The 11730-nt window shown below is 44.5% G+C and overlaps 1 protein-coding gene across 1 annotated transcript in view; it reads right to left on the bottom strand.

Moving 5' to 3' along the window:
* The window catches only part of SP8 (Sp8 transcription factor), a 3536-nt gene extending 2130 nt beyond the window's left edge, over window positions 1-1406 (bottom strand). Inside the window, exons 1-2 of the mRNA XM_011364468.2 lie at window positions 1276-1406; window positions 8-280 (exon numbers count right to left, since the gene is read on the bottom strand). Of these exons, the coding sequence (XP_011362770.1) occupies window positions 8-280; window positions 1276-1296 (294 nt within the window). The 5' untranslated portion in view covers window positions 1297-1406. The remainder of the gene's footprint in view (window positions 1-7; window positions 281-1275) is intronic.
* Window positions 1407-11730: the final 10324 nt, after the last annotated feature.

Here is an 11730-nt window from a genome sequence, read left to right as displayed (position 1 = left end):
CCAGGGCCGCCGCCGCCGCCGCCGCTGCCGCCGCCGCCGCCGCCGCCGAAGACGAGCCGCCGTTCCTGGAGGCCCCCGACACGCCGAAGCTTGAGAGACTGGAACCCACTACATTGCAGCTGCCGGAGGAGGAGGACGATGAACGTTTCCAGGGGTGGAAGCCTTTGCCGAAGGAAGAGGAGCTGTCGGAGAGAGAGGAGGGAGACGGGCTGGGGCTGCCGATCTTATTACAGGTAGCAGCAAGCATGGCCAGAGGAGTCGATCCCAACCTCGGTTCTTCCTGCGAGAAGGGGGAGAGGAGAAGGGGTGGGGGAGGGGAGGTGGGCAAAGGGCCGGTGGGGGAGGGAGGAAAGAAATCTGCATCAGTTCTCCGGTAGCCTCCAAAACGCCCCACTGCACCCCATCTCTCGTTGCGGCGCGCCGCCACCAACTCACCTGGCTCCCCCAACAGCCCCGGCGCCCGGCTGCTTCCTACTCTACGGGAGGGGACAAGTTTGGCTGCCGGCGTCTGATTCGGGAGCAAAGCGCCATGCTAAAGAAGAGTTTGACAAATATTCTCACCTAAAACAACACTCTCGTGCGCACAAGGCCCCAGGCATTTCGAAACAAGCAAGCAAAAGTCCAGATTAGGGAGGAAGGAAGTTTCCTTTACGGAGAAGCCAGGGAAAAACCATTGGAGTGCGTTTTTAAGAGCGCTTCCCCTGCAACCTAGAGAGAGCTTTGAAAATCCTGTTCCGGTCCCCAGAAACCCATCCTGGGTTGTTTCCCCCAGGCCAAAAGAGGTAAACTTATAACGCTGGCTCACTTGCTCTTCCTGCTTTTCATTTTCTTTTTAAAAATGTCTACGAAAGTAAAAAAAAAAAAAAAAAATGAGACGGGTTCAACGTACCTGCAAGACAAAGCGGGCTGCGGATTTTTTTAAGGGGAAGAGGAAAAATCTGCAGTTTGCCCAGGAGAAAACCTTGCTTTCTTTACCCCCGAAATCGTCGCAGGTAAAATGGGCAGGGCGCGCGTCTCCCGGGCAGGGAGCGGCCGGGCGCTGCGAGGTGGCTTGTCTAAATGCCCTTCGAACCTTTTCCTGCGCTGAAAAAAAGTGACTCTGCCCCCCTCTCCCCCTCTTTCTTTTCTCCAAACTCACTTGTATTTAAAGGGTGGGGGGGGGAAGCTTTCAATAGAGACTGATAGCCCGTGGCCTGGCCGGGGCGACTTTAACCCCCTCCGATCGTCAATAAAAGGAAACTAATTAAACCAGCAAGAGAAAATCCTGAGACTCACCCCTAGAAGTGAAGTTGCCATCACACAAAAGTGCCCTCTCCTCTCAGAGGATCTTTTTTATATTGATAAATCAGAGGCAGTGTTTTTTTTAGAGGTGTGCAATACAATGATCAGTTCCGCCCATTCCACCACAATTGTAGCTCCCTCTCCGGCTTTGAAGTACCGCGGAGGCGCGGCCAGCCAATCTGCGGCCTCGCCGGGCCGCGCCGCGCGCGCGCCGTGAGGTCATCGGCGCCGCCGCCGGCCGCCGCGGGAGGGTGGGGAGAGGCAGCGGGAGGGGCGCGGGGGGACTGCGTGTGTGTTACAAAGCGGGTGTGTGAGTGTGCAACAATGTAACTGCGTGTGTGACCAAGCTGAAGGAGACGGTGCAGACGGGTGGGGAAGAGAATGTGACGGTGGCCGTGTAATAGCGACAGTGTGGTGAAGGAGTGGGGGAAGGGGACGAACAGTGCAGAGAAGGGGGAGGGTTCTGTGAGTGATAATATATCTGTGTGACAAAGAGGGGTAGAGAGACAGATCAGTATTGAGGGGAAAGGTGTGCGTGTACCATAGTGTGAGTGACGAAGCGACGGAGGGAAGTGAGACAGTGCAGTAAAGCGGGGGTTGGCGGTGTGGGGGAGAGGGAGAAGTGTGAATCTATGTGTGTGGAAGAGTAGAGAGGGTGGATGAGTGTGTGCTTGTGGGGAAAAGGAAGGCTGTGTGAATGTGCTTGTGTGTGTGGGCAGCAAAGCTGCTGGTGGAGAATAGAAACAGTGCAGTAAAGTGTACATACGTAAGAGATTGGCGATTTAAAGAGTGAATCTGCGAACTCGAGTGCAGCTGAGTAAATAAATATGCACAAACGCCATCGTTGTCGCCAACTTCCTCTGGTTCCTTGTACCTAAAATCTTGAGCGATCTTTTAACTTCTTTGGCACTGTCACTGCATTTGTAAAGAAAATCGCATTATTATCTATCTTTTCTCTTCAGACTATACCTCTGAAGGATAGAAACAGGCGGAGGCTGAGTGGTATTTTTAGGGGTGAGTTAGGGCGTGTGCGCTCCTGCGTCCAGGAGTTGTTAACTTTGATGAGGTGGTTTTCTTTCTCCCCCCTTCCACCCCCCGCCCACCCCGCCCAGGTGGGATTCGTCTTTGGAAGTGCCAGTCTCACTCTAGGGGAGGGGGGTGTGTTTGTCCCGTGGCGATGAGTAAATTTCAACACAAAAGGAGAAGATAGAAAAGGGGGTGAAGAAGAATTGGGTTTTCTCCCCCCGCTTTGAGTGAGAAATTGAGCGTCTTGTGGAATTTAGAAGTTTTCACTGGAACTCCCCGCTGCCTCTTTCATAAAGGAAAAAATTAAGATTTGAATTGATATGTGTGGATTTTATTTATCTGAGAATAGAGACAAGGTTTTGACAAATCTTGGACCACATATATGGAGGCGTCTGTGTCTAATAGCATTTGGGCCAGTGTATACTCCGTTCAAATTCGGTGGGTTTTAATCACTTGCTTGTCATTTGTGTTATTAGTTGCCTTCAGAAATGTCATTACAATTTCACTGCCACCACAAGGGAACATCTTAAACCACAGAAAGCACCATACCAGTGTAGCAGAGTCTACAGCCCTTGGAGCCCTACTGAATATTCTTATTTAAAAAAAATAATTCATATTTTAAGCAGTTACAAATGCTCTCAGAAATCTAATTTTAAGGCAGAATTGATTAAAATGTTACTGGCTGGGAGAAGTGTTCAGTTTGATTGGGTAAACATTTTAATTTTATTGTGGTTTTTGAACACTCCTCAAGTGTATTACAGCTCTGGAGATGTCAAAAAAAAATTTTTCCTGTGGTTTACTGAACTCCAAGTCAAGTTGTTTCACTGTATAAGTTTCATTGAGCAGAGTTGAGGCTGATATTGTGGTATGTGTGTGAGTTTCTGAATGCTTTTTAACATTGTTGGGCTATTGACTGTACATCATATCTATTGATTAAGGGGGCAAGGTACACTCATACTTTGAAGTTAGTGTGAAGTAAATTAATGAACTGCTTTCTTTCTCTGAAGGCTGACACTTACTATAAATGTCGTGTTTCTCCCTGCAAGCCACTCTGAATGATTTTAGCGTGTTGAGAAGGCGTGACAGGCCAGCCCAGAAGGAGGAAGGGGTGGGGGAAGGAGGGAACTCCGTTTAACAAATAAAAGAGAATTAACTTCATTGCTTTGGTCTCCTTCTATAATGATATTCATTTTAAGGACCTAATACACAGTTGTTCAAATTTGGGGTTTAATTCTAATCAATACCGTCACCCTCAAAGTTGGAGGGGGAAAAAAACCTTTGAGGGAAGACTCCTATGAATAGTTATTCATCTTTTCATCCTCTTATCTTCTGGAAGTGAGGCAGGGCTATTTTAAAAAACTAAATGCTGATTCTGAGAGTAAATAGAGGCGTTAAGCACTGTTTCCTCAAAAAAAAAAAAAAAAGCCAGGAATTAGAAAAACTCAGCATCATGTGATTACTATTGAGCTACTTATTTCTAAGATTTTTTATTTGTATAAATTTACTTTAGAATCATGTAATTCTTCCTATGACAATGGGTCACAATGTGTATGTGGATTTAATGAATATACTGGATTCCTCAATTTACATAAGGTTAGCTTGCAGCATTTGGGAATTTTCACAGGGGGTTGTGTGTGGTTCTTTCTTCATTAGATTATATAGATATATAGAAATTCTACTTACTCCCATTTAAAAAGTTAGGTGTTTATTTCATAGTAGTAGTATTGGTCAAAGGGCATTTTTTCTTATATCACTCCCCCCACCCCGCCACTGCCCGCCCAAACAAGTGGTTAGTGTTTGTCATAAGACATAAAACAGCAGAATTTAAAAGGAAAAAAACAAACAAACAAAGAAAACTATATAATTGACCAAAAATTTAAACAGCAATAATCTTGCTTCTGGTTCCAATGAAACTAGTCTTAATGGCACCTATTTCCCCATTTTCAAGAAGTGACTTGATCATTTTTGAATCCTCCACGGGGTGCGGGGGGGGGGGGGGGCGGACATCTATAATCTATTGTAGATACAGCCTGTCCCGCGAAGCTTTTCATGGCATATAGAGCTCAGTTTACTTTTTGTGATGTTGATCATCACTTGAGTATTATACAGTGCGATAATATAGAGGTTTGGAAGGGGAAGATAGGCAGTGTAGGCTTTTTAGCATTAATTAAAAGTTTCCCCCACCCCATATGAAGTTTAACATGCTGACAGGCAGTGGATAGATAGATATTCTGCTGTTTCTTGCAAACCTGTGGGATCCACTTTCAATAAAGCTAAAATCTATTAGCATTCTGTATGCATCTGCAGCATAAATTTCATTTGAATTTCAAATTTAATAAACCAGGAGGTTTTTAATCATCCCTGGTTTTATTTGTTTGATATTAACATGCTTATTGACCGGGTCTGGTGACCAGTTTGATCATTACAGGACAGCAAAAAGTTAATTAAAACGACCACAGCCCCTTAATCATATCATCTGTCTCGTCCATGTCGCTCTCTTTATTACCAGTGATGATGGATAGTCTCCCAGATTAATTTCTCTGTTTCTTCGATTTGGACAACAGCTTTTGGGACCTAATTTACATCCTGGGAACAACTTGCTCAAGTATATCTAACACCTTGCAGCTACAATATACATCAACATCTCCTTAGAGAAGAGGAGAGCTTCTTTGCAGGCCGGGTTGAAGACTAATCAATGCTGCGATTTGGAGCTCTTACGCTGTCACAGCCAAAGAAATAGAAGGTCCTAAAAGCAAATTGGAGGCCTCGATCTCTGCTTTTCCTTTTCAGGGAGTGAGGAGTGAAATATGCCTCTGTTGTTTGGTTAAATAGATTAAAATGTGTAGATACGGCGACAAGTAAATAAAGCCATTTGTAACCATTAAGTACAATTAGGGATTTATAGTCAAAAACATCAAAGTTTCCAGGCTTTCAAGTGTCCGGCATCACAGCTACACCAAATACGGTTCTGAACGTGTGGTCTTGTATATACACGGCACTGAAAAAGCCGAATTGGAGTGTGAGAGGGAGGATGCACATGGACCACATAGGCGCGTATCTCTGCTGGGTACGTTTAAACCGGGCTCTTCGCAACTCGGTTTCCCGAGTGTTGGCAGGGACGTTCAAGCTCTGGACGCTGACAGGCGAGTGCCCGATGCGAATGTGAACGCTGTGCGGTCACGCATCCCTAGCGTGCGCCTCTCCCGAAATGGGGAGACGGCTCCCAATCCCTGGCAGCTGTGCGGGGTCCTCGCGCGCGGGCGCGTTGGCTACTAAATAAAGCGTGAAGATGGGTAGGGAGGGAGCCGAGCGCCGCTGGCCGCTGAGGGGAGGAGTCGGCTGGGCCAGATTGGGGGTGTCTCCTCGTCGGGAGCTCTCTGGTCAAAGTTTTGTTCCTACTGAAAAGAAAACCTGGCCAGTCGTGGACCTGAGGGGTGCCCTTTTGCTGTCCACTCCTGCCTTTGGACGGCTTTACTAGGAAGTTGCCTAACATTTCCTGGGAGGGGAGGTAATAAAAACCCCTCGCTGGTGGCCGATTGTTGAGCCGTAGGTGGGAAGGGATCAGTCGGCCAGAGCCCAGAGAGGGCTGTATTTTCCTGATTGGAAAATGGGAACTTCCACGCCGAACAATAGCTCCTATTAGTGAGGTTATTCGGTTTCAAACTGCCCGGCCACTTTTACAGCCGAGTCCTTACTTTCCTAGTACTGCTTAATTGGATGCATTTGTTGACCACAGCGAAGCAACAGTGACTCTTGATCTACTTGCATAGAATCTCCCGGTGGAGGCAAAGCATTACCTTTGAGACTGTTTCTGAACAAATGGGGCCACTCAAAAAAGCATTTCATATTTTTTCTTAATTGACTATATTTTTCTTCCATATTACACTGCTTTTTTTTTTTCTCTGCCACTTCAAAACATTCAAAAGTTAGGGATGATTTAGTAAAGAGACTTTCTCATTTAACAGGATAACGTGGGCTTTGATTCACGCTAGCAAGGGCATTCAAATTGCATATATCCAGAGACAAGGAGGACTTTTCTCATGGATCAATCACATAAATATGTAGATAAATCCATAGGTGGGAAAAATATGGAGGTATTTACCAGAAATAGGTATTTCTTCCTCTCTTAAAGGAAGATTATATTAAAGGAAATTACATTTTCTTATTTGTAGTCTACAGGCATAATATTCATGTCCTCATAGTATGTCGATATGATCAAGTGCTAGTTCTATAGGCAGGCATGTACTCTATGGTATATTTCATATTCATTTTTGCCAGTCCACAGATGAAACTGGTAATTAATTCCATAGCACTTTGTATTCCTTCATCACATAAATGAAGGAAACACATGTAGGGGAAAGAGTTTGCTCATTTGAGGTGAATGGTGTGTGTGTGTGTGTGTGTGTGTGTGTGTGTGTGTGTATTGTTGTGCAAGGCAAGAGAGACAGAGAGGCTTAGAAATTCAGATAAGTTCGTCTGATTTTTTTCCTAGAATGAATTTGGTTCGGCTGTTTTTTTTTTTTCTTTTGGTATTATACATCGCTTTCTCACAGCTAACATGCAGAGGTAAAAACTACTAAATTCTTATCCTCAACAATATTGATTTCTCTTCATTCTGTTCTGTTACTAGAGGAGGTAATGCTCCCAGATTACTCCGTCGTGTCCTCCAGACGGTTGACAATTGCAATCGCAGTTTCAGGAAGATAAATGTTACTTTGGGAATTGAGTTTAATTACAAATAATCTAGGAGCTGCACTGGGTCTCTGGCTTTAGCCACACATGTGTTCAAACCATTGTACAAGATTTTAAAATGTGTTGATAATTTTTGAAAGGGGATACAGTTCATTTTTCTAAAATCAGGGGGAAAACTAAGATGTTCTCACTTTGGAGTTTGTCAAGGGACCTTCAGCGATAACACAGATCAAGATAATCCCAACAACAAAAAGTGTGGGGGCTTAGAGTACTTGAGAGTTTAAGAAAAAAAAATCCACTGGCATTTACCTTCGGGTCAATTTTATTAATATGAAAACCTGAAAATAAACTATTCTTGTTGAGTTCTTAAAATCCCTTATAGAAACCCATTTTCGTAGAGAGCTTTTTTGAGCTCATATTTTTCTATTTTTTTTTCTTCTGACAGATGTCTTGTAGATTTTCCCTGAAATAGCCAATGGTTATTTTTTACAGTTCCTCTTGTAACTCAGCTGCTACCTTTGTGTGTCTACATCTTTGCTTATATGGCAGCTCAATTAGTGTTGTTTGTGTGTGTGTGCTCGCTTTTTTTTTTCTAATAGTCTTATTAACAAGAAAAAAGGTGGCGAACAGGTTATTCTCTTAACCTGACCTGGCTGTAAGAGTAAGATGAGCAGCACTGAACAGATGTCCCCATTTAAACCGTTCTTTTCCCACATGCCTGCTGGATATTGCAGGCGCGCAGGAAGCTCGCTTCAAACCTGGCCCATTTCAGGCCATAATGGCCACGTTATTTCTGCCCAGTGAACACGAACAAAATCGCGTGCTTTAGAATCATTCGACTCTGAGTCCAGGAAAAGCAGGGGGTGTGGTAGCAGTGGGGGTGGCTAGGGAGGGGTACGTTTGTGAGGGGTGGGGTGGGGAGCCGATTTCATCTCGGATCGCGGAAAAAGAACTTGCTCAAAAGAATTTTCCCCCTGCAAATATGGTATAATTTACAGCGCAATTTAATAATCCGAGGGGCAATGCAAAAGCCCTTTGCGTTGTAAACCGCTTCTAATTACCTGCCAGAGCAATTAGCTGACTATCACGAAGAAATTAGATCGCTCAATGTAGCATAAATAATGCGAATAATTTTGTAAGAAGAATGGAAAGCGAGACCTGGTGTTTCTTTATAAGGAAATAACACCTCGTACTGTACGAGCCCTCCATGAACACATATTAATGTCTAGGCATGCATGGCAATGAGTCCGAGCAGGAGCCCTCTGGCTGCGGTTCAGCACTTTTTCCGTTTACGTATGCGGGGTGAAAGTCGGCTTCCAGGCGTTCGATCTCTCCAGCCTTCCAGCTCACAGTAATTAACACATAGCGACTTCAATGGGAAAACCTGTTTTCCAGATGATTTTTACAATGCAGCTTTATGTCTCATTTGGCAGTTTAAATAGCTGGACTTGTTTTCTGGCTTCATCTCTACTATCATCTGTTGAGCATATTTTGCTTAGAATATTGAATCCCAACCAAAACTTGGGTACGGGCTTTTGCTAAATTGTTTTTTGTTGTTGTTTTTAAGAAGTGGAGGTATCAGAAGTCACTTTGAAGACATTCAGGCAAAGAATTCTTGTGGGGACCTGAAGGATATCTGCTTTCCTGAAAGAGGTTGCAAAGTTTATTGGATTATTTTTGTGTGCTTCACTTTAACTTTTTATTTAAAAAAATCTACCTCAATCATATTATATAAATGACTCATTTCTTTTGACTTAAGTGTTTCCTAGAGGGGAATTCAGATGGTGAGTCCACACATTTCTTAGCAAAGGATTTTAAAAGAGTAAAGTGAAAACCTAATTTTGGAGGAAAGCCGACAGTGCATTTAGATATCTGATAACACTATCAAGCTTTTTGTAATTGACTGGATTTATAAATTACAGTGAGAACACAGCTTCGAAATGTTTGGAATTCGAATATGTGCCCGCGCATGCAAGTGCGCGCACACACGCACACAGAGGCTGTTGCCCACTGCTTCGCGCTTTCTGGTGCTGCCAAAGTGAAGGGAGTCACGCCCCCTCCTTCCCCCCCACCCCTCACCCCGGGTGAATGAGATGGGTCACACGTTTGGGTCAAGTTGAATCAGCCCGGAGAGTTTCCGTGGTAATCGAACTGGACATCTGTATTGGTTACAGCAAAAGGTGTCGTGTGAATCCGGGATTTGCTTGGTCCAGCACAGCCGTCGGTGTGATTCCCTCCCCCGAAGCCCTCGTAGTTCAAGGTTAGCGATCCCACACCCCACTTATCCCTACACATCAGAAGCTTCCGCCCAGCTGATTTTTGGACATCCTCCACGCCTTTCAGTGAGTTTTGCAAGACTTCCGTAGTGGTCTTGGCCGGACAGGCCGCACCGGCTGTTTCCTTCTGAGGAGACAGAGAGGGTTTTACTGGTGACTGGGGAGTTCTAGATGAAAACAGAAGAAATTGAGTTATTTCATCAACCCAGTCTACAAATTGGATTACTGACACTTATGGCGTCACATCCATGCAGTCCTCCTTCCTCTTTACACAGACAGGCGCTGGCCACCTTAAGGCTCTTCCCAGGAGCTCAGGGCTGCTGGGTTAGGGGGCAGGATATAAGCACACAGAGTGGGACCCACTTAGCAGATGCTGCCCCTACTTTAGGTGTTAGAAATAAAATCTCTATATCAGGTCGAGGAAATTCCTGAAGTGATACGCTAATCACTGTGCTCAAGGGCGTCTATCTTACCCTGGGAGAAGTCCCCTTTCCAAGTCTAGACAGAAACGTTCATGTAGAGGAACAGGGGACACGTTTCTTTTTTAAGGATTGACAAGTATCAGCAGAGGTTACTTTTTAAAGGAAATGAAATCTCGATTCTTGCTTATGGATTCTGGAAAAGTAATACATGTTGCTCGTATACTGTCAACGCAATTTTCCACGATTGCCTCCCCGGAATATTCCAACTTACCAAAGTGTTTCTCAGCTCCATTTCTCCCCATCCCTTAGCGTCACCCCTCCCCCAACGTTGCTGTGAAGATTCTCCATTCTAAACAACAGCACTCCACTGGCCACCAAAGAAGGCTGCACAATTTTAATTCAAAACAAGGACCAAGATTGCAGGGCTTCAAAAATGGAAGAGTGAAGATTGAACTTTTTCCTCTTAAAGTGTCTACATTTAACCTGTAATAGCCAATATAGTGCCTCTTTCCTTCTTCTTTGCCTTTATTTAAAGGTTTCTTTCTTTCTTTCTTTCGCAACGTTTCTTAAGGTGAACTGATTATTGTCATGTTGGTAATTGCTCTAAAGACATTTTCCAATGGGGCTTCAAAAGCAAACACATTGGTCTTTGATCAACACTGAAGAAAGCAAATACTGGAAGAAGCCAAGCCCACTACTTTGGAGTCTACACTCATCATTTACAGCCCTTAAATGGAATGCCCGTTTACCTTCAAATGGGCAGCTGTTAATGACAGAAAGTTCTCATTTTCCTGTAGATGGTACTACAAGTAGCTTTCTAGATTATGCCTATTCTCACATAGGCATGATTCTCCCCCCACCTCATGAAGCTGGAAAAAAGTTGTTGCAAACCGAAATAATTTGACAGTAAAGTCCAAGCTCAGTTTATTTGAACCTTTTTAGATTAAAATGTTGGAAGGACTAATGAATCCTCTTCAAAACCTTTTCCTCTTTGGTTCAAGAAGTCTTCTAACCTTAGAGAATAAGATAAAAGTGACTTCTACAACTTTTGCATACTTATCAAATAAAACTCTAAAAAGAGGTGTGTAGTAAACCAATAAGAGCCAAAGTCAAACCCAAAGAAACGTTATTGTTGCTAAAAAGACACCTGCACTATTGATATTATTGATTAGCTGGTAGTAGGTCCTTAAAAAGAGTGTTTGATTCGATTTCGGTGTTTTTAGATTTTAGCAGACTTAACTGAAAATAGACCAATTAATATATGGTATTTAAAGTCTCAAAATAAGCCTTAGATAGATATTCGCTAGTTTTATTAGAAGATTTGCTGTTGATTTACTAACAAAACTATCTTTTTTTAAAAAAAATTTATTTGAGTTTCGGTGATTCCAATTTCTTTCCCCTTAGCTATCTAAGAACAAATTCCAAAAACGGTTAGAAATAAGTGGGAAAATTGTAGGTTTAGAAGTCTGCGGGAGGAAATGACCCGGTGTTAACTTTAAAAAAGCTCTGTTACGTCCAAGTTCTTAACTCCGTTGGAGGAGATAACCTGGCGGTCCCAGCGTCCCAGAACCACTTCAGGCCTTAGCGCCCATCGCGCTGCGCGCGGGAGGATCGCGGAGGCCGCCATCCGCACAGGAAGCCGCGAAGAGCCGCGCGTTCCCGCGATTAGGTGCCCCCGCACCTTCAAAGGTGCTGTCGCTTTCGGTTTTACGTACAGCCGGGGCGTTGTGCCCTAGAGAGTTTACGAGTGCTCTTGTGTCCCTATTCTGTGCTATGGCCATCTAAGGGATCGGGTCAGGAGACGGACAAGGAGACACGCACGGCCAGAGGCGAGGCTGGGGAGGCGGCAGAGGAGGAAGAGGCGAGGCGGGCTCCCCACCACGTCCGCCTCCAAAGGTGGCAAACGCCCCGCGCTCTCCCGGAGCCGAAGCTTCCCAGGAAGTCAGCTTACTTAATATCCTGTCCTGGGGGAACTCTAGAGTAAAAGGTGAGTGGTGGACAACTTTCGCCCCCCGTCGCAGGACCGGGGACGC

This window comes from Pteropus vampyrus, unplaced genomic scaffold (assembly GCF_000151845.1).
Source record: "Pteropus vampyrus isolate Shadow unplaced genomic scaffold, Pvam_2.0 Scaffold4, whole genome shotgun sequence".
Taxonomy (NCBI): Eukaryota; Metazoa; Chordata; class Mammalia; order Chiroptera; family Pteropodidae; genus Pteropus; species Pteropus vampyrus.
The sequence above is the reverse complement of the archived record's forward strand: the minus strand, read 5'-3'. Positions and strand labels throughout refer to the sequence as shown.